The sequence below is a fragment of the Helianthus annuus genome, chromosome 13 (genome assembly GCF_002127325.2).
Source record: "Helianthus annuus cultivar XRQ/B chromosome 13, HanXRQr2.0-SUNRISE, whole genome shotgun sequence".
Classification (NCBI taxonomy): domain Eukaryota; kingdom Viridiplantae; phylum Streptophyta; class Magnoliopsida; order Asterales; family Asteraceae; genus Helianthus; species Helianthus annuus.
In genome coordinates this window covers 76,517,036-76,536,037 of record NC_035445.2, presented here as the reverse complement: position 1 = coordinate 76,536,037, position 19,002 = coordinate 76,517,036, and the positions used below count along the sequence as shown (strand labels likewise).

General features: G+C 36.2%; 2 protein-coding genes across 3 annotated transcripts; one reads left to right on the top strand and one right to left on the bottom strand.

The window, feature by feature from the left end:
• The first annotated feature begins 2,463 nt into the window (after positions 1-2,463).
• LOC110898244 (probable zinc metalloprotease EGY1, chloroplastic) lies at positions 2,464-9,049 on the top strand. Of its 2 annotated transcripts, XM_035981996.1 has the most exons (11): positions 2,471-2,587; positions 2,621-3,090; positions 4,362-4,826; positions 5,018-5,158; positions 6,236-6,337; positions 6,426-6,637; positions 6,720-6,770; positions 7,622-7,691; positions 7,796-7,864; positions 8,012-8,062; positions 8,804-9,049. In XM_035981996.1, exons 2-11 carry the CDS (start codon positions 2,710-2,712, stop codon positions 8,960-8,962), a joined length of 1,701 nt encoding a protein of 566 aa, XP_035837889.1. In that variant the 5' UTR covers positions 2,471-2,587; positions 2,621-2,709; the 3' UTR covers positions 8,963-9,049. The 2 variants fall into 2 exon arrangements, with proteins under 2 accessions (XP_022000695.1, XP_035837889.1); XM_022145003.2 differs by having other exon boundaries at positions 2,464-3,090.
• A 3,008-nt stretch (positions 9,050-12,057) lies between these two features.
• Positions 12,058-17,450, bottom strand: LOC110898243 (probable inactive leucine-rich repeat receptor-like protein kinase At3g03770). The gene is made up of 8 exons (XM_022145001.2): positions 17,219-17,450; positions 16,708-16,747; positions 15,196-16,540; positions 14,538-14,671; positions 14,214-14,454; positions 13,925-14,130; positions 13,797-13,846; positions 12,058-12,593 (listed from the first exon to the last, which is right to left on the bottom strand). The coding sequence occupies exons 3-8, from the start codon at positions 16,529-16,531 to the stop codon at positions 12,224-12,226; spliced, it is 2,337 nt and encodes a 778-aa protein (XP_022000693.1). The 5' UTR covers positions 16,532-16,540; positions 16,708-16,747; positions 17,219-17,450; the 3' UTR covers positions 12,058-12,223.
• Between the last annotated feature and the right edge of the window lie 1,552 nt (positions 17,451-19,002).

The following is a 19,002-nucleotide window of genomic DNA, read 5'->3' as shown; positions in this document are numbered from 1 at the left end:
TGGGCTATTCCCAAGTGAATGTAAAATAACTAACTTAAGCAATTCTTATATCTTATGTTTGGGAGACAAACGAAAGTGGACATCGCGAAGAGTTTGGAACGTGATTACAGCGGGGTGTTGGTGTTAAAAATTGTGTAACTCATGCGCTGCGACGAGCGTTAAAATTTGTACAAATAGATTTTGATGAATTGTAAAGTAGTGTAGGTTGCAACACGCAATGGTAGTGTGTAGTGTAATCACTTAAACCTATTTTAAGTTAGAAGGATTTATAATGGTAAGCAATTTCAATCGGTGCGAACTTCTAGTAAATCTGAATATGGAAGTATTAAGGCTATAGGGTGTGGTCATGACCCTCATGATCCTTCACGTCAGTGCTATGTAACCCACCTCTAATCCACCATTCAAAACCACTACCCTAAGGGTCTGGTCATGACCAAAACCACTAGCCTCTTATTTATTTTAATTTATCTTTGTCTAAAGAAAAAGGAAATGATTTGTTGAAAAATGGAAAGGAGGACCATGGTTGTCATGGTTTAATCCATGCAAACCATGGTGGATCAAGCAAGGGGGTGGTGTAGCCTTCCATTCATGTTCCTAGGTGACAAATTATGTCTCAACCATGACTCCCACATCCTTTAGCCTAATTTAATAATTTCTAGGAAGTAAGTTATAAATTGGAATCAAATGAAATGGAAAAAAGTAAAACACATATGTAAAAAGAAAATTCGTCAATAATGAAAAAGGAAAGGAAGAAAAAAAGATTTGTACAAAGTGCATTGAAACTTTGAAGTAACTAAAAGGTGTAATTTGCAAATTATAAAAGTGAAGTGGCAGAATATGAGAAGACCTAAACAACACTGGCGCATACATATGTTATAATTTGATATATATAATAATGATGAAATATGCACTTATAGATAGATGGAATTTGTAGTTTTGTAAAAAAAATCAAATAATAATAAGATTCACATGCAACCTTGAAAACAATTTAATCTCTTATGAGAGTATATCCCGTGCTAACACATGTCCAAAACCTAGAAAAGCTACATCAGCATTCTAAACCTCTACCCTAAAAACTCACCCTTTAACACTAAATCAATCCAAACTCCCACATCACACTTCACTTTTATATACAAATACTTAAAAAACAATTGTATGTGTGTGTGGTTCCCATACCTTGAGTCCGAAGAGGTCCGTTGCACCGGGCCAGACTAGTGATCACACCATAGTTATTAAAGGCGTTGGCACACTCAAGGCGTATAGGCTTCGCCTGAGATCTAGTGCAAAAAAACAAGAGCCTGAGAAAAACAGAATGAATAAAAATATAAAATATATTATGTATCAGAAAAAAAAAAACATTCTACGAATAAAATATACAAAACATATTACATAACATTTAATATCATTTATTTAGTTCTAAAATATTAGTGTACTGGTATAGAAAAGTAGTTTTTTTTTTTTGATAAAAGTGGAAATTTGGTTGGAATATTGCCAGAATTTAGAGAATTTGGCCGAAAGCAAGATATAAATTAAAATTAATGTAGTATAAATTAGGAGTGCATAAGCATTCCCATTCAAAAAAAAAAAAAAAAAAAACCACTCTCTCTCTCTAGAACTCTCACTACACTTATTATCTCTATAGTTATCAACTCCCCAGAACCCTTTACTGATTCTCACGCCAGAGTCCAAACGTAGGATGCCCCTTCCTCCATTAATGCTAACATTGCTTCTTTGTTCGCAGTTACCCCAAAAAGCTCTAAGCTGATGACGATCTGGGACCTTAAGCTAGCCATACTCTTGTTGTTTTAACAAGCATCCTTATCCAAAACATACACAGTTGAAGAGGCAGTATATGTGGATCCTAGGGTTGTTTCCAAAACATACACGATTGAAGAAGCAGTATACGTTAATCCTAGGGTTGTTAATAAAACATCGAGACTCGTTTGAAAAAAAAAAAGTCTTTCAAAATTGGCTCTTTTGTAAACAACCAGCCGACTTGCTCGACTCGTTTACAAACCTATATTGGATCCAAAGAGTTTAATTTAATATCGTAAGCTATAGCGAGTGCCGGTATTAACTGATACCTTCCGAACAATCTAGGTACCTGTACCGTTTTTTAATCTCTTTTGGTTGTTATACCGAGTGGCGTATCATAAACTTCACCGAATACAGTGACGCAACGAAGCGAGTTTTATTCAGGATAATTTTTTATTATCGTGTCGTAAACTATAACGACACACAGATATAACACACTAGTTATCATTAAAAATAAGTGCAATAGTTGTATGATACCCTGGTGACTTTTTCCAAGGGAAGTCGCCGGTTAGACTTTAGAGTCTCGTTCATGATAAAATGTTATACGCGAGTCAAGGATTTTACCCTGATGGACTTTTGAGGTATGGGTTTCCTAAAAAATCGGTGATGCTTAAGGAACCGGATTTTATCACAGTGGACTTTCGAGCAAGACCCATATAAAACATAAAACATAAACAATTTCTGCCCATCGTTTCAGATAAACAAACACTCATTTCTTCTAATCTTCCCCATTTTTCATTGGCAACAAACACTTGTTCATTCAATGCTCAAAATCTCCCCAAATTCTCATTTCACCTGGCTCAAATCTCCTCATTTGTAAATTATACATATATATAGCATCAGCATCTTCAACTATCATCACATATTATAGCTGAAACCGGCATTAAACTTCGTATGGGTACACTCACGAGCTGTAGCTTCACCAGCACACTCAATTTAGGGTTCCGTTCAAGACCTAATCGTATAGATTTCACAGACCGATTTCGACTGTACGGCAGAAGAGATTACACTTACAATTTGTGGAGTAGAGAGTTATGTTTGAGAAAGAGGCATCAAATTGTAGGTTTAGACAGTGATAATAATATTAATAATAGGGGTTTGTTTGGCGGATTTGAGTGTTCTGCTAGTGGACGTGATGGTGATAATGATGGTGGTGGAAGTGGAGGAGAGGATAATGATGTGTCTAAGGAGTCGAATTTCGCTACGGTTTCGACCGAAGAGACTGCGGCCGGTGGCGAGGCTGATTCGGAGAAGCCTGTGGCGGTTTCTTCTAGGGTGAGTTTCTATGATTTGCATTTGTTTTGGTGCCACATTGTTTTGTTTGTGCTATGGGTTTACTTGTTTTTTGCTAGTGATTGATTGTTTGAATCATTGTTCTTGTGAAAATATAGGAATAGAATTATGGATATTTGCTATTACATTTGTCAATTTGTCCGTAATTATTGATTCGTGGCATAGTTGTTAATGGCAAATAGCGACAAGGTACCTGTATGCTATACAGCGAATAGCGATAAACAGCGGGCACTATTTTATAAATAGCGATACACTAGAAAAAAAATTAATTTTTTTTTATATGTATATTATATCAAAATACCCTGGTATACACACACACACACACACTATTTTACATGTATATTTAACAAAAACCTAAAATCTAGGACTAGCAGGCGATCTGTCACTACAGACCATGTAGCGACTTAGCGAGCATGTACCTATAAGCCACGCTATTCGCTGTAGCGACCATAGCGATCGCTATTGACAACTATGATTCATGGAAGTTATGGTGATTTTTTTGGGCATTTCTAGTATGCTAGATGGTTATTTTATGAGTGATAATGATTTGAAAAAAAATACGTCGCCTGGGGGCTTTACCAGGGCTAACTAAACGGCCCAAAGCTGGAAGTGATCCTAGAAACCAATCGCGCTCCAGGAAAAAATCCCAATATCGTATTCGCCTAGAAGAAAAACAAAAATTGCGTTTTCATTATGGTCTTAGAGAACGGCAATTACTTAAATACGTTCGTGTCGCCGGAAAGGCAAAGGGGTCAACAGGTCATGTTTTACTACAATTACTTGAAATGCGCCTGGATAACATCCTTTTTCGGTTGGGTATGGCTCCGACTATTCCGGGAGCTCGCCAATTAGTTAACCATAGACATATTTTGGTCAATGGTCGTATAGTAGATATACCAAGTTATCGCTGCAAACCCCGAGATACTATTGCGGCGAGGGATGAACAAAAATCTAGAGCTCTAATTCAAAATTCTCTCGATTCATCCCCTCCTGATTAAGTTTTTATTTTAAAAGAGATAATAATGTGGGTGTGATACTAAGAATAATGTTTAAGCTTTGAAAAATGTTAGATAAGGAAAGAATAATGATATTTATGAAACATTTGTAAGTATTTCCCCCTTTGTGATTTACTTTTGTTTAAATGGTAAAAGAACATTATAGTTTGCTGGAAAAAGTGAATTTGGACTGTTTGTGGAAATCTAAATACCAAAAAAGAAACCATTGTTCTAAGGCTCCATTCTTTTCTTCTGCAGCCGCCAACAATTTCTCCAATTGGGCCAGCATATAACAACTTTCAAGTTGACTCCTTTAAACTTATGGAACTACTTGGACCAGAAAAAGTTGACCCTGCAGATGTAAAGCTAATAAAGGACAAACTTTTCGGTTATTCAACTTTTTATGTTACAAAGGAGGAAGAATTTGGAGATTTCGGTGAGGGTATACTTTTTCTTGGAAACCTTAGGGGAAATAGAGAAGTCGTTTTTGCCAAACTTCAAAGTCAGTTGGCTGAAATAATGGGAGATAAGTATAACCTATTCATGGTAGAGGAACCCAACTCAGAAGATCCAGATCCACGGGGCGGTCCACGGGTTAGCTTTGGTATGTTAAGGAAAGAGGTTTCAGAACCCGGGCCCACAACACTTTGGCAATATGTTATTGCTCTCTTGTTGTTTGTTTTGACTATCGGTTCCTCTGTGGAGCTTGGAATTGCATCTCAGGTATTTACACTTCAATATGTCTTCGCAAACATTTTATATAATAGTGGTAGTTTGATTTCTAATAAGTCAATGGATCACCATTGACTTATTACTTTGTAAAGAAAGAACAACTACTTTTCTCGTTTCTTTACTTTTATTATGTAATAAATCAAAATGGATCTTGTTATTAATTAGTGTTTTGTGTTGAGCAGATAAATCGTCTTCCTCCTGAAGTTGTTAAGTATTTTACGGATCCAAATGCCATTGACCCGCCAGATATGCAACTGCTTTATCCATTTGTAGAATCTGCTTTGCCATTAGCATATGGAGTTTTGGGTGTCCAGTTATTTCACGTAAGATCATCCATTTTTTAACTTTGTCTTTTGTAAAAAATTTCAAGACTCCAATGTTCAAACCGATAGTATGGTAAAGACATAAATATATCGTGATTAGCGTTTTCGATCACCATGCTCACTTTTTTTGTTATAAAGATACCGTTATTGTCATAGTTATTAAAGGTGCGAGGCGCGCTTAGGGCGATTTGTTGGGCCCGGGGCTTTATTTGCGCCTAGGCGCGTCTGGGCGCTCGCTTTAATAACTATGAAGAAGATTATGAACTAACCTGAAGATTAAAGGCGCGAGGCGCACTCTGGGCGATTTGTTGGGCCTGGGGGTTTATTTGCGCCTCTGGGCGCTCGCTTTAATAACTATGGTTGTTGTTCTTGCAAAGCATTATGTTTTTTTCCCTCTATCTATCTTTTATATATTTAAATATAATGATTTATTATGCAATGAAATTCGATGGTTTATAGTAGGATTGTTCACAAACCGAGCCGAGCTAGGGGAAGCTCGAGCTTGGCTCGGTTATAAACCGAGCCGGCTCGGCTGGGAGTTGAAACCAAGCTAAAAATCTAAGTTCGAGCTCGGCTTGGTTAGGCTCAAATTTAAAATGAAAATTTGATACATAGCTTTCAAAAGTTAGTAGTGTAATATGTCATTCAATAGTTCAAAAGAACATATCCAAAATAAGTTTAACCTAACATTACAAGCTAAAAACAATTTCAACCAAATAAAATATAAGTTTAAATTTCAACGAAATACAATAAAAGTTCATTAGCATCCTGACACTCTTAAATACCTGTAAATAATAGCAAACTTTGATATAATATAATATATTATATGTATATAACAATAAAATAGATTAAAAGTAAAATAATCCGAGCTAAACGTAGCTGAGCTAACGAGTGAGCTGAATTGAGCCAATCCGCCTTGTTACGAACCGAGCCAAGCTAGGCTTGCTTTCTAACCGAGCTGATTCGGCTCGGTTCAGTTTCAAACCGAGCCATATCGAGTCATGTTTTTCCGAGCAAAAACCGAGCGAGCTCCGAGCCGCGAGCTTTTTGGATTTATTTATATATTTTTGCCTGCAGGAAGTTGGGCATTTCCTTGCTGCCTTCCCAAAGAAAGTAAAGTTAAGCATTCCCTTTTTTATTCCCAATATCACTCTTGGAAGCTTTGGGGCAATCACTCAGGTTTACACATATAATTGTTTCTCTAGATCTATGAAATGATATATGTTTCTTTGAATTACAAAAGATATATGATTCTTGCATTTTGCAGTTTAAATCAATTCTGCCTGACAGAAAGACAAAAGTAGACATCTCATTAGCGGGCCCGTTCGCAGGGGCCGCACTATCACTATCAATGTTTGCTGTTGGGCTGTTGCTTTCATCAAAGCCAGACGCTGCAGCCGATATGGTGCAAGTTCCTAGCATGCTTTTTCAGGGCTCTTTACTTCTTGGGCTTATCAGTAGAGCCACATTGGGATACACGTATGTTTCCTCTTTTATATAACTGGATTATAATGTTTTTTTTCCCTAATTGTAATATTAATTTGTATTGTTGTCTATGTAGTGCAATGCACGGAGCCACGGTTTCGATCCATCCGCTTGTTATTGCTGGCTGGTGATGTACTGTTCTTGGATGTTATTATTCTCTATGCCAAATTTTCCGGTTTCATTAATGTCTACTTAATTGTTACAGAATATTAATTGCATTGATGTTACGTTTACAAGATTCTTTTTTGTTTTGTCATTATTGTGGTGTCAATAACGGGTTAAAACATGTATTTTTTGGTACCGGTCAAAATGAGTTGGGTTGGGTACTTAAATGGGCCAACACAAAAGTAAATGGGTTGAAATCGCCACCTCAAATTTTGTTTAGTTTGACACATTGACTTCTAGTCAGTCATATTTGGAGTAAAGGTTGCATTTAATTTGGCGAGTAAAATGCCATTTTCATCCTGAGATTGGCCAGTTTTGCGACTTTCGTCCAAATGTGTGTTTTTTCCGCATCTGGATCCAGAAGGTTTGAAATCTTCCCATTTTCATCCGGCTTGTTAACTCCATCCATTTTTCTCCGTTAAGTCAGGGGTATTTCCGTCTTTTTTGTTAACTGAAAGGGCAATTCGGGCCTTTTCACTTTATGTACAAGCATTTTGAATTCGATCCTTTTCACTTTATGTACAAGCATTTAACATAATGTTCAAGTATTCACTTAAAGGGTAATTCAGTCTTTTTCACTTTATATACAAAAATACCCCTGACTTAACGAAGAAAAATGGATGGAGTTAACGACCCGGATGAAAATGACAAGATTTCAAACCTTTTGGATCCAGATGTGAAAAAACAAACCTTTGGACGAAAGTCGCAAAACTGGCAAAACCTCAAGGACGAAAATGGCATATTCCTCTAATTTGGCATAAGTTATTTGAGATTTAATTTTCTTATTGTTAAATTTGGAAATTGATTTTACAGGTGTGGTTTGACAACTACGGCTTTCAATATGCTTCCAGTTGGATGCCTTGATGGTGGAAGAGTGGTTCAGGTTTTTGTTTAAAACCCGTTTATGTTAACGACTGAACTATTAAATGGATCTTATCTCCTTTCATATATATTATAACCTTAAAAATACCGTGATGAATCTAACAGGGTGCTTTCGGGAAGGATGCACTTGTTGGATTTGGTTTGACAACATATTCATTACTTGGGTTCGGAGTGGTATGTTGAATTGTCAATTCCTCCAAATGTTACTCACTTTTCGCTTATTAAAATTCAGATCTTTCGACAAACCGTTATTTTAGCCACGAAAATAGTATAAAAAAGATCGTGCTATTAATGTTGTTTGGCATATTCTTGTGAATGCAGCTCGGCGGACCTTTATCGCTTCCTTGGGGATTGTATGTGCTGATATGCCAGGTACGTGTCTGAAACATCAAAACTATCCTTAAAAAGGGTACTTTTGGTATAAAAAAGGTCTTGTATGAATAATAAAAATCTTTGAATTTTTATTGAAAAAACTCCAAAAAAGAAGTTAATCAATGAAGTTTTGAAGAAAGCAAAATTTTAATTTTACCACTTTTATTACTAGAATTACCAAGTACTTTTGTAGTGTTAAATTTGTATAAGAAATGACTACTTTTGAAGAAAATATTTCTAATTTACAATTTTTTGTTTTTAATTTACTTTGTTTATCATTTGGCCTTTTTGAGTTTTTTTTTACTTAAATGCTATGTAAGTTACATTGATAATGGCAAAAAAACCCTCCTTAAATTTATTATAAAAACAAATTAAATATGAAAGTTCTGTATATTATATAGATATCATTCAGATATTCAAGTTTCGTTTTCATCATCTTTTGTATACACGTATACAAAAACTGATTCGCACACAACGAATAGTTGTATTTTGACCACTCTATCCTTATATCTTAAACCTTTTTTTTTAATCTTTTCTTACAATTTAAGTGTGAAATTGTTAACTTGACAATGGTTTGTCGTGCTCGTGCATGAATCACTCTTTGGTGTATACAACTCACCTCCCATATTCACACATTTATTTACAACTCTGGGAGGTTAAGATACAACTGATTTTGCGAAACATACTCTAGATGTCGGTAGTACGAGTTGTTGTTGATACTCAAATTTTACGTTTTGACAGAGGGCAGCGGAAAAACCTTGCCTGAATGATGTGACAGAGGTTGGAACATGGAGGAGAACCGCAGTTACAGTGGCCATATTTCTGGTTGTGTTAATACTGCTACCGGTATGGGATGAGCTGGCAGAAGAGTTGGGTATTGGTCTTGTAACCACATTTTAAACGAATATATATATATATAACACAATACAAAAATCATACAAAGTGTAGTTTCAGATTTAATCAAAAGCAAGTAATGTATTTTTGTAATTGCTCTTGTTTGCATTTATTTATAGTTTATAGTAGGTTGCCATATTGTTGGCATGGCAGAACAACCTATTTGATTATCGTTACAGCTATGGAAGTCGTCTAGATTAAAGCATTTTGTCACTCGATGCGAAAGGGTCCCACTTTCGTCCTTGTTATCATCTTCGATTTTGCAAAACGGTTGAGAAAGTTGAAGAGGATATAAAATCAGACGTGATTGAAGTGCATTCTGATGGTCGTTTGCAAGATAATGCGGACTGGAATCAAATATGTTCATGTTGTAATTTGAAGAAAGATGGACCCCTAGTCGAGCCTGAGCTTGAGCCTGGTGTCACTGTCGCCAATTTTGTTGACTTGTCCGCCCGCTTCCTAATGCCCCTACGCTGACCATCCGATGAATCACTTTTAGTGTTTAGCGTCACTTTGTGTTTAGCGTTGCTATAGTGCACAGGCGAGTCTATAGAAAGGTTGCTTGTGAGTTTGGTTATAATGAATGATTTAAAGGGTAGGAAACGAGTTTTGCGAGAGGGTGGTGAGAGTTGTAACGGTCTGACATCAACAAATAGTTCAAAGCGACAAAAACCTCTAATCAATCAACATGAAGACGATAATAAAACATATTAGTAACCACAACTAGCGATCTATTAATGTATACCGCTCGTCAAAGGACACAGTTTTGATAACATTTGTGGTGTCCACAAATAGTAGACCGAAGCAAGAAGTTCTTAATTATTAGACCGAGATGATGTTAAGTGATAGTATAGGGACTAGAATTGGAATATCATGGTATATATAAATATAAACCACACACATGTACAATGTTTATGTTTAATCAACTTAAAACAGTTATCACAGTTTATAACTTATAATAATGTAGCAATTGGGTTTTAAGGTTTGTAAATTTATTGATTTGTTGATGCTATAACAAGACTACATAGAAATAAAACTTAATTGCCAGAATTAAAAATAAATAAATAAATCATACAACCAAATTATAAAGAATAAAATAAACATATGAACATTTATTAAAAGATAAATCATATTAACACAATTATATTTCCCGTTCTTACAAATCAACCAAAATATATAAAGTATAAAAGAAAGATATGAATATTTTCAAAGGTGGACACATAACTTTTTTTTTACGAGAACAATGTAAGACATTAAGCAAACTTTTAAGATGGGCGATTGGGATTTTTTTTACCTCGAGTGTCGAGTGTGTCCACCAACGCTTTATGAGTGGGTCCGCCATTTAACATACTATACATCTATACCCGTCCATTTACCATACTAAAAAAAATTACCACCACAATATTACATGGAGTTACCACCAGAAACATCATTCTAATCGATCAACCAAAAAATATATAAAGATTAAAAGAAACATATGAACATTTAAAAAAAAAAGATAAACCATATCAACACAATGATATTTTCAGTTCTTTCAAATTAACCAAAATATAAAAACTAAAAGCAAGATATGAACAATTTCACTGGAGGACACATAATTTTTTTTCGAACAATCATGAAGTTAAAAATCTTTTACGGCGGGCGATTAAGATTTTTGTAACTATGAGGGCGTGTCCACCAATGGTTTGCGAGCCACTAAACATACCATACCCCATCCATGTACCATACGAACAAAAGTTACGAACAAAAGTTACCAAACCAGAAGATTACCAAAATATAGTTACCACCGGAAATATCTTTTAACGTTGTCGAGAAACTGGTCCAACCACTGTGCGGAAAAACCCTTCAACTACATCATCGTAAACGCACAAATCACCAGAATCATTAGAAACATCTTTCACACCCTCAACACCGTTCTGGTTATTACTGGTGACCAGAATCATCTGGTATTCTTTGTTGTCGACTAGGTAGGTAGTCAGATTGTTATAGGAAACGCCAATCATCTGCTCCAAGATTGTTTTAAACTTCTGGAAATCAAGGGAAGGATCGATGTCGATGGTACCTATTTTAATATGATGTTCTCCCTTAGATACAACCACCGGAAACTCTACTGCTGTATAGGTTTGCGACATATCAATATGTTGTGAGTTGTGAATTAGGTTTAAAGATTTTTTACGTGGTTGCATTGTTTATATAGGGTTTTGGATATGCTTGGGGATTAAGTTTTATATCATTATAACTATATTTGTTAGTAAAATATTATTATGGTCTTATCTTTTAAATTTTAAAATACGTATTTAATATTATTATGGTTATCCTTTATTACGAATTAATAGTAATATTTTAAACTTTAATACGTATTAGTATTATTAATATTATTATTACTCATATTATTATGTTTATCCTTTATTTTATGTATATTATTATGTATATCCTTTATTTTATATTATTATTATTATTATTATTATTATTATTATTATTATTATTATTATTATTATTATTATTATTATTATTATATATGTTAGGGTCTGTATATATTCGGAGATATGGCGAAAAGGATATCGACACGTATTTCTTTTAGGGTTGCTAAATTTTAAATTTCGCTAGTTGTGGCCAATCTAGAGAGAGATTGAGAGAGAGGAGAGAGAGAGAGAAAGTGATTTTGTGTTTATATATAAAAATGAAGAAAAAAGACTGCTAAAATTACCGTTCTACCCCTCAGTAAGCTGTCAAAGTTAATGAACGTTAACTTTTTGGACTGAAGTGACACATTTAAGAAACGTCGGGGATAGACATGGCACGAAAAGAAAAATTGGCCTCGTGTGACAAATTATGTGGCAAATTTTGCCAAAACCGCTGGGACGAAAATGACAGTCAACTCGAGACGATTTGTGTTCCTTGGGCTTCGGCCTCGGATCACCTTCTAATAGTTTCTTTACATGTTGCATCTCAGATCTGGACTCCGGAATGCTCGACACTGCCCAACCAGACAACAAGACCTGATTCCGATTTCATCGTAGCAACAGTCATTAACTAAACTTGCGATTTCTCAAACGAACCGAACAATATTCTAATTCACAGAACTACCGATAAAACTCGAATTTGACTACTAACAAGTTACAATACAATATAACAGAATTCATTATCACATATTATTGTTACATATAAATGTCACAAAACAGTAAGCTACAACTCTAATCCTCTTTACAAATCAAATCCCATTAGACAATAATAATATCTACTTTATCTCATACTGCAAAAGTAAAACTACTGCTGTATGATCGCGCGTTGCGAATGCGAAACCGGAGATCCTTCACTACTGTGCAAAGCATCCTGAACCTGTGCAGCAAATTGCATATTCCACAACATATCCTCCACAGAAGGTCTCTCTAATGGATCATTTACCAAACACCTGCAGCAGATTTCCGCTATTGTTGTTAACGATTGATCGGAACATGCATCACGAACCGCTGGATCAACCATCTCCTTTATAGCCGCATCGTCGGATGTAATTCTGGCTTGAAACTGTTCTTTTACGGACTCTATTTCCTTTTGTGTGCATAGCGGTTTTCCTAATATGATTTCGAGTAGTATTACACCGAAATCATACACGTCGACTTTCTCCGGATTGCTAACCCTAGAAATCGAGTAAAATGTAAAAACATATGAACTGATTATCAAACTAGTAGGATACCCTCTCGCGATAGGGAGGGAACTCGGTTCCGGCCGGTATCGGTTCAGTTTGTTACGGTACTGACACTCAGTTTAGCATCCGCAAGAGATAAAAAATAACATATAAATAAAGTCGAAGGGGTGCAAATGAGCCGAGCTACTCGAGCTCGGCTCGAAAAAAAAAGCTCGAACGAGCCGAGCTTAAACGAGCTCGAGCTCGAGCCGAGCTCGGCTCTCGGCTCGAGCCGAGCTCGGCTCGATTCGAGCTTTATTTCTAAAGCCCGAGCTCGAGTTTGTTTAACATATGAAAGCTCGAGCCCGAGCCTAAAAACAAGCTCATTTAGTAAACGAGCCCGAGCCCGAGCTCCGCTTATCGAGCTCGAGCCGGCTCGCGAGCCTAAACGAGCTTTCTGTTTATATATTTTCTATTAATATATTAAACATATAATTATATAATAATAATTACCATTTATATAAATATAAAAAAATAACTAAATTATATGTATAATAATAATAATTATAATTAATATAAATTAATTAATAAATACTAAACGAGTCGAGCCGAGCCGAGTTCGAGCTTGAAAAATTACCTTCGAGCCGAGCTTGAGCTTTAGAAATAAAGCTCGAATCGAGCCGAGCTCGAGCTTTCATATGTTAAACGAGCTCGAGCCTAGTCGAGCTCGGGCTCGGCTCAGCTCGTTTGCACCCCTAGTCGTGATATGGAAAAAGGGATATTGACACGCGTTTATAAAAGCGAATACGGGCACCAGTTCAAATAATACCCGATACCGGTACCGATGTCGGTTTTAGTTTGGTTCGTCACAGTACCGACAAAGTAACCACAATCGTTATAGCTTAACATTCCACCAATTAATCTACTTTGAATACAACTCTGTTTTCAACAAAATTTATAACGTAACATTTGACAAAAAAAAAATTAAACACACATGTGTATACAACTTAAAAAAAAAAAAACGCTAACAAACACAAGGTATTAGAGGAATATCAAATTAAATGAAAACTAAATGAGTTAAAAACGTGTATTATTTAATGTATAAGCATAAGTTGAAAGTTAAAAAATAGTATTTATATTATGTTACTAATCATTTTCCATCCTAATTAACATATATATAAGAATAATTAGATTTGTGTTTCGTTAATTGCTCACCTTGCACGATTAGGTTCTTTGAATCTGTTGAAATAACCTTGCGCACCGTCCTGTTGAATCTCGAATATTATAACTCATTGATCGACATAACAATGACATAGCTGATACAATGTTAAATAATGAAATACCTTTTCGATGTTCGAATTCAACAATGACAGATTATTGCAGCTGATCTTTGCATTGAAGTTTTGATCCAACAAGACATCTGTTATCTTCAGGTTGCTTGAAAACAACCGCGGAACGATACCCGAGTGAAGAAACTGAATCCCCTTCACTATGCCGATCGCCGCTGCTATTCGTTGACTCCATGACAAACTTCTTCCATTGTTCTTCCCTATCGTTTTCGAGCGTTTCAGTTAGCAGACATATTAATACTTCCTACTTCGTGTGATTGTTTAAAGTTATAATCGAGTTTACCGGAAATCCAGTCTCTAAGCGTCCCGTTCGGTGCATACTCGAACACCAGAAACAGCCTGCTGACACTTGAATCATCCAGATAAAACTCAAAGCAGTGTCCAAGAGCGCTTACCAAATGCTGGTGTCGGAGTTTCGAGATCAACTCTATGTGACGAGTAAACCATTGCGTATTGTGGTTTCGTTTCATTTTCAGGCATTGGATGGCTACGTATGATCCGTCCCGAAGTCGGCCTCTGTACATCTGATGTTCGAATACGAAGTTGTTGTCGTAATCGAATTTGGTACGACAGAAACAAGAAAGATGTTATAAGCGATGAAATGTACCTGACCGTGAGACCCTTCACCCATGAACGTAGATGTGTTGAAGCCGTTAGTAGCTTCCTCGAGTTCCTCCAACGAGAACGTTCGGTAAGGGGGGACACCAAGTGTTGCTAGCTTCATTGCTCGAGTAACGTATCCTTTTAGATGAAATGATTAGTCGTTAAACGAGCACAATCGGATGAATTAAGGGGTGTTTGAATAATCAGAATCGGATAATTATATATAGAGTAAAATGCCATTTTCGTCCCTGAGGTTTGGCAGTTTTGCGAGTTTCAGTTTGTTTTTCCGCATCTGGATTCAAAAGATTTGAAATCTTGCCATTTTCGTCCAGCTTGTTAACTCAATCCATTTTTCTCCGTTTAGTCAGTGGTATTTCTGTCTTTTTTGTTAACTTAAAGTACAATTCGGTCTTTTCAGGGGTATTCGGTCTTTTTACACAAAGTGAAAAAGACCGAATTTCCCTTTAAGTTAACAAAGAAGGCGGAAATACCCCTAACTTAACGGAGAAAAATGGATTGAGTTAACGAGCCAGATGAAAATGGCAAGATTTCAAACCTTTTAGATCTAGATGCGGAAAAACAAACATTTGGACGAAAGTCGCAAAACTGGCCAAACCTCATGAACGAAAATGGCGTTTTACTCTTATATATCCGAAGCTTACTTGCATCTGAAAGCAACTTTGAAGTGTAAGAAGAAGCAGGAGCATTTTCTGGTACCGGTGGCTGCATTTTCACCGCCTTTTTACCATGAACATGCCGGAAAATCAAGAATGCTACACCAACGAAAACGAGCCCGCCGATAATCCCACCGGTGAGCCCGAACACAAGGGCTACTTTCGAGCCCTTACCATCCCTGTGTGGTCTAGGGATGATGCCTACAGCCAAAGCTTGGTTGCTACAAAACGAGATCGGCTTTTGACTTTTGATTTCATTCCCATTGTTTGTAGTCAAACAGTTCCCATCATAAACCACATTCCGGGCCTTTGAAGACACAAGACAGTTAGGTAGTTTCCCGGTCAAAAGATTAGCCGACAAGTCCACGAATTCGAGCTCAGGGTTACAAGCAAGATCTTCGAAAAGCATTCCGGTAAACCGATTCCCTTCGATGTCTAAATAATTTATTGATGGTAAAGATAGTATCCAAGTCGGAAAGGGTCCCGTGAATCGGTTTGACGCTATGTCTAGCCTTTTGAGTTGATAAAACGAACGTAGTTCTTCGGGTAGACCCGCGGTGAACTTGTTATCCCTTAGTGTAATCGAGATAATTCTATCTGTGACCCGAGGGAACTCGGGTCCAAGAGAATTACCTTCAAGTTCAAGAACTTGAAGGTTTCTCGATCTACGTAGATCGGGCACCTGGCCCGATAAATTGTTGTACGAAAGCCCAAGAACCCGAAGATCAACCAAACTCCCTAAAGATTCCGGCAACAACCCGCTTAACATATTGTTCTTCAAGCTCAAAACCGATAAACGCGATAAGAAACCAATACGGGCCGGAATCCAGCCCGTAAAGTTGTTGTCGTCGAGTACAAGCGATTGTAGATCGGTTAACGATGTGATTTCGGGCTGGATCGTACCGGTGAAGTGATTCGAAGACACGTTAAGTATTTCCAACGACGATAATTGCGAAATTGTAGCGGGTAATCCTCCCCATAATCCTAATGAAACTAACTTAAGGACTTTTAAGCTAGGAAGCTTAACAAGTGCCGCGAAAAAAGCGTCTACCGAGAAATCTTCAGGCAAGGGAGGCGATTTATCGGTGTTGATTATGTGAAGTTGTGTAACTACATCTTCATAACATACAACTGTTACATATGTACTTTGAACTGTGTTGCAGAAATCAGTGGCATTGTTCCAACTTTTAAGCACAACAGGATAATACAAAAGATGTTGAATTTCCAAAAGGGTTTGTTCTTGAGTGGCATTATTATGTGGTTTGGAACAATGAATTTGTACAAACAGAACAGCCAAGAGTACAACAACTAATATTTGTGACATATCAAGACCCTGAACATGAACAACACAAGAAGAGATTTTTATCAAATTGCTTGATGAAATTGAAGATTTTGAGTCATACCCATTTCAAGAAACAGTGATTACAACAAACTAACATGAATTATGAATTAAAAAAATATCAATATTGAATAAAATTTAGGTTAAAATTGAAGGGTTACCTCTTGATCTTGAGTGCAAAAGAAGAAATGCTCTTTAAAACTGGAGATACCAAGAATGAAGATGAAGGTTAGTGGGACCCAACTGAGGATGAATTTCTAATTTTAGAAGATTAAGATTGACACCAAATTAAAACTACATGATTTCATGTGCATACAAACACACCCACAACTGAAAAATAAATTATGAAAACAGAGTGTCTTTGAAATGAAGTTAAATTATTACAAGTTTGACTGAATTATAATCTAAAATGACAAGAAACCCAACTCAGAATTTAGCTGGGATTTCATGCTTTCTATCACTCTCACACACAGTGATAATATATACACACAGTTAAGCATTGTTGAACAATTTTGAGTTTTTTTTTTTTAATTGCAGGGTGATATAACTATATAAGAAAAAGATGGGTACTATTTAAAGATTTTTTTTTCAATGCTTTGTTACTCTATTCTTGCACACACACACACACAAACTGATATAAATAAATATATAATGATATGAAGACATAGTTACGTGTTGTTGAAAAAGATTGAAGCTTTTTGAGCATTAAATGGAGGTGCAGGAGATGAGAAAAGGAAAAGGTTTATCTCAAGATTCCTGCACTTTAATTTCTTTCTTTCACCTCCATGTGGGTGGGTGTCTTCACTGTGTGTGAATGTGTTTAATGCATCTTCAGAAAGCAGAAAGGCTGCAAGATACACACACAATGTATATCTATATCTATATTTACCAGGTAAGATACATGTGTCTATTAAGCTGGCGGGAAATTAGCCTGTAATAATCCCACCTATACCTTATTGATCATTAATAATTCCACCTCTGAATATTCCCCTCACCAGTCTCACCTTTCATCTATTTTTCCTACAATGGTCTCCCGTTAAAAAAACTTAACGGAGTTAAGCTTTTTTCCAAATTACAAACAGACTTTTTAGGGCTTTTGATCAGAACGATGATACGAGTCCTTTGATGTAAAACTTACTTCCAAATGGTGCTCCAAGTGAATTGATTTTTGTTAATTGGAAATTTAAACACCCGAATTGAAGCGCCGTTTTCATCGTTTGGAGCACCGTTTCAAGACAAGTTTTACATAAATGGACTCGTATCGTCGTTCTGATCAAAAGCCCTAAAAAATCCGTTTGTAATTTGGAAAAAAACTTAACTCCGTTAAGTTTTTTAACGAGGGACCATTGTAGGAAAAATAGGTGAAAGGTGAGACTGGTGGGGGGAATATTCTGAGATGGGATTATTAATGGCCAATAAGGTCTAGGTGGGATTATTACATGCCAATTTCCCTTAAGCTGGCATTGGTTTGGTTGGTATGGTTTTTCGGGGAATGTCGTTAGTTAAACTCTGACACCAGCGTGGGCTCGGTTAAGACAACTTAGTCTGGTCAGAGTGGGATTAGGGCCATCTGTTTAGGAGGGTGTGAGATCTCTCTCTCAACTAGTTAAAGATTCTCACCGTTCAACAAAAAAAAAGACAGTAAAGATTATATAATCACATTTGTCGTTTGTTGTTTTTTTTAACGATTAACGAAATAAAAGTCCGACTATATGTGGTAACCCAATGTAGGAGTGTGCACTGTTCGGTTTGGTTCGGTTAACGACGTTAACCGTAATTGTAACTGAAGTCATCAGTTAATCGGTTCGGTTAATTTGTCGGTTTTCGGTTTGGTTCGGTTAATAACCAAATCAAACAAGGACTAAAATTTTTGCTTAGAAATACATGTAATGGAGGTATATAAATACATGAAATAGATGTATAAATACATGAAATTGATGTATGAATAAATGAAATAGAGGTATAAATAAATGAAATGGAGGTATAAATACATGAAATGAAAGTATAAAACATGAAATACATGAAATGGAGTTATAAAATCTGAAAATATATAAAAATATGAATGGTTTGGTTCGGTTAATTTCGGTTAACCGATGGCAAAAATAACCGATAACCGACTTTCGGGTAATTTCGGTTCTGTTTTGTCGTTTTCGGTTTCTGTTCACGGTTCGGTATTGCACACCCAATGGTAGAAGACGACCCCATAAGTTTGCGACTGCAAACAATACTAGGTAACTCAAGCTCACGATCTCTAATTTCGAGGAAAACTCGTCGCTCAAATGCCCATTACAATAAACCCGATTAGAATCAAAACAAAAACCTTCACTTCCCACTCTTAATTGAGCTATGACTTATTTGCTATTTGTTCTTATTTATGGTCATTGAATGAATATTTGAGGGGTTTTCACTTTAGTTGATATTTTCGGAATTACACAATTATATTACTAAAAAGTCAA

Bases quoted from the DNA above. Each gene is read 5' to 3' on its own strand.
- LOC110898244 (XM_022145003.2), top strand. From the start codon at position 2,710: ATGGGTACACTCACGAGCTGTAGCTTCACCAGCACACTCAATTTAGGG. The intron at 6,338-6,425 runs GTTTACACATAT...TGCATTTTGCAG, and splicing joins GCTTTGGGGCAATCACTCAG to TTTAAATCAATTCTGCCTGA. The intron at 8,063-8,803 runs GTACGTGTCTGA...ACGTTTTGACAG, and splicing joins TGTATGTGCTGATATGCCAG to AGGGCAGCGGAAAAACCTTG.
- LOC110898243 (XM_022145001.2), bottom strand. From the start codon at position 16,531: ATGTCACAAATATTAGTTGTTGTACTCTTGGCTGTTCTGTTTGTACAA. The intron at 14,131-14,213 runs GTAAACTCGATT...CGAAAACGATAG, and splicing joins GCTTAGAGACTGGATTTCCG to GGAAGAACAATGGAAGAAGT. The intron at 12,594-13,796 runs GTGAGCAATTAA...CTCGATTTCTAG, and splicing joins AAAGAACCTAATCGTGCAAG to GGTTAGCAATCCGGAGAAAG.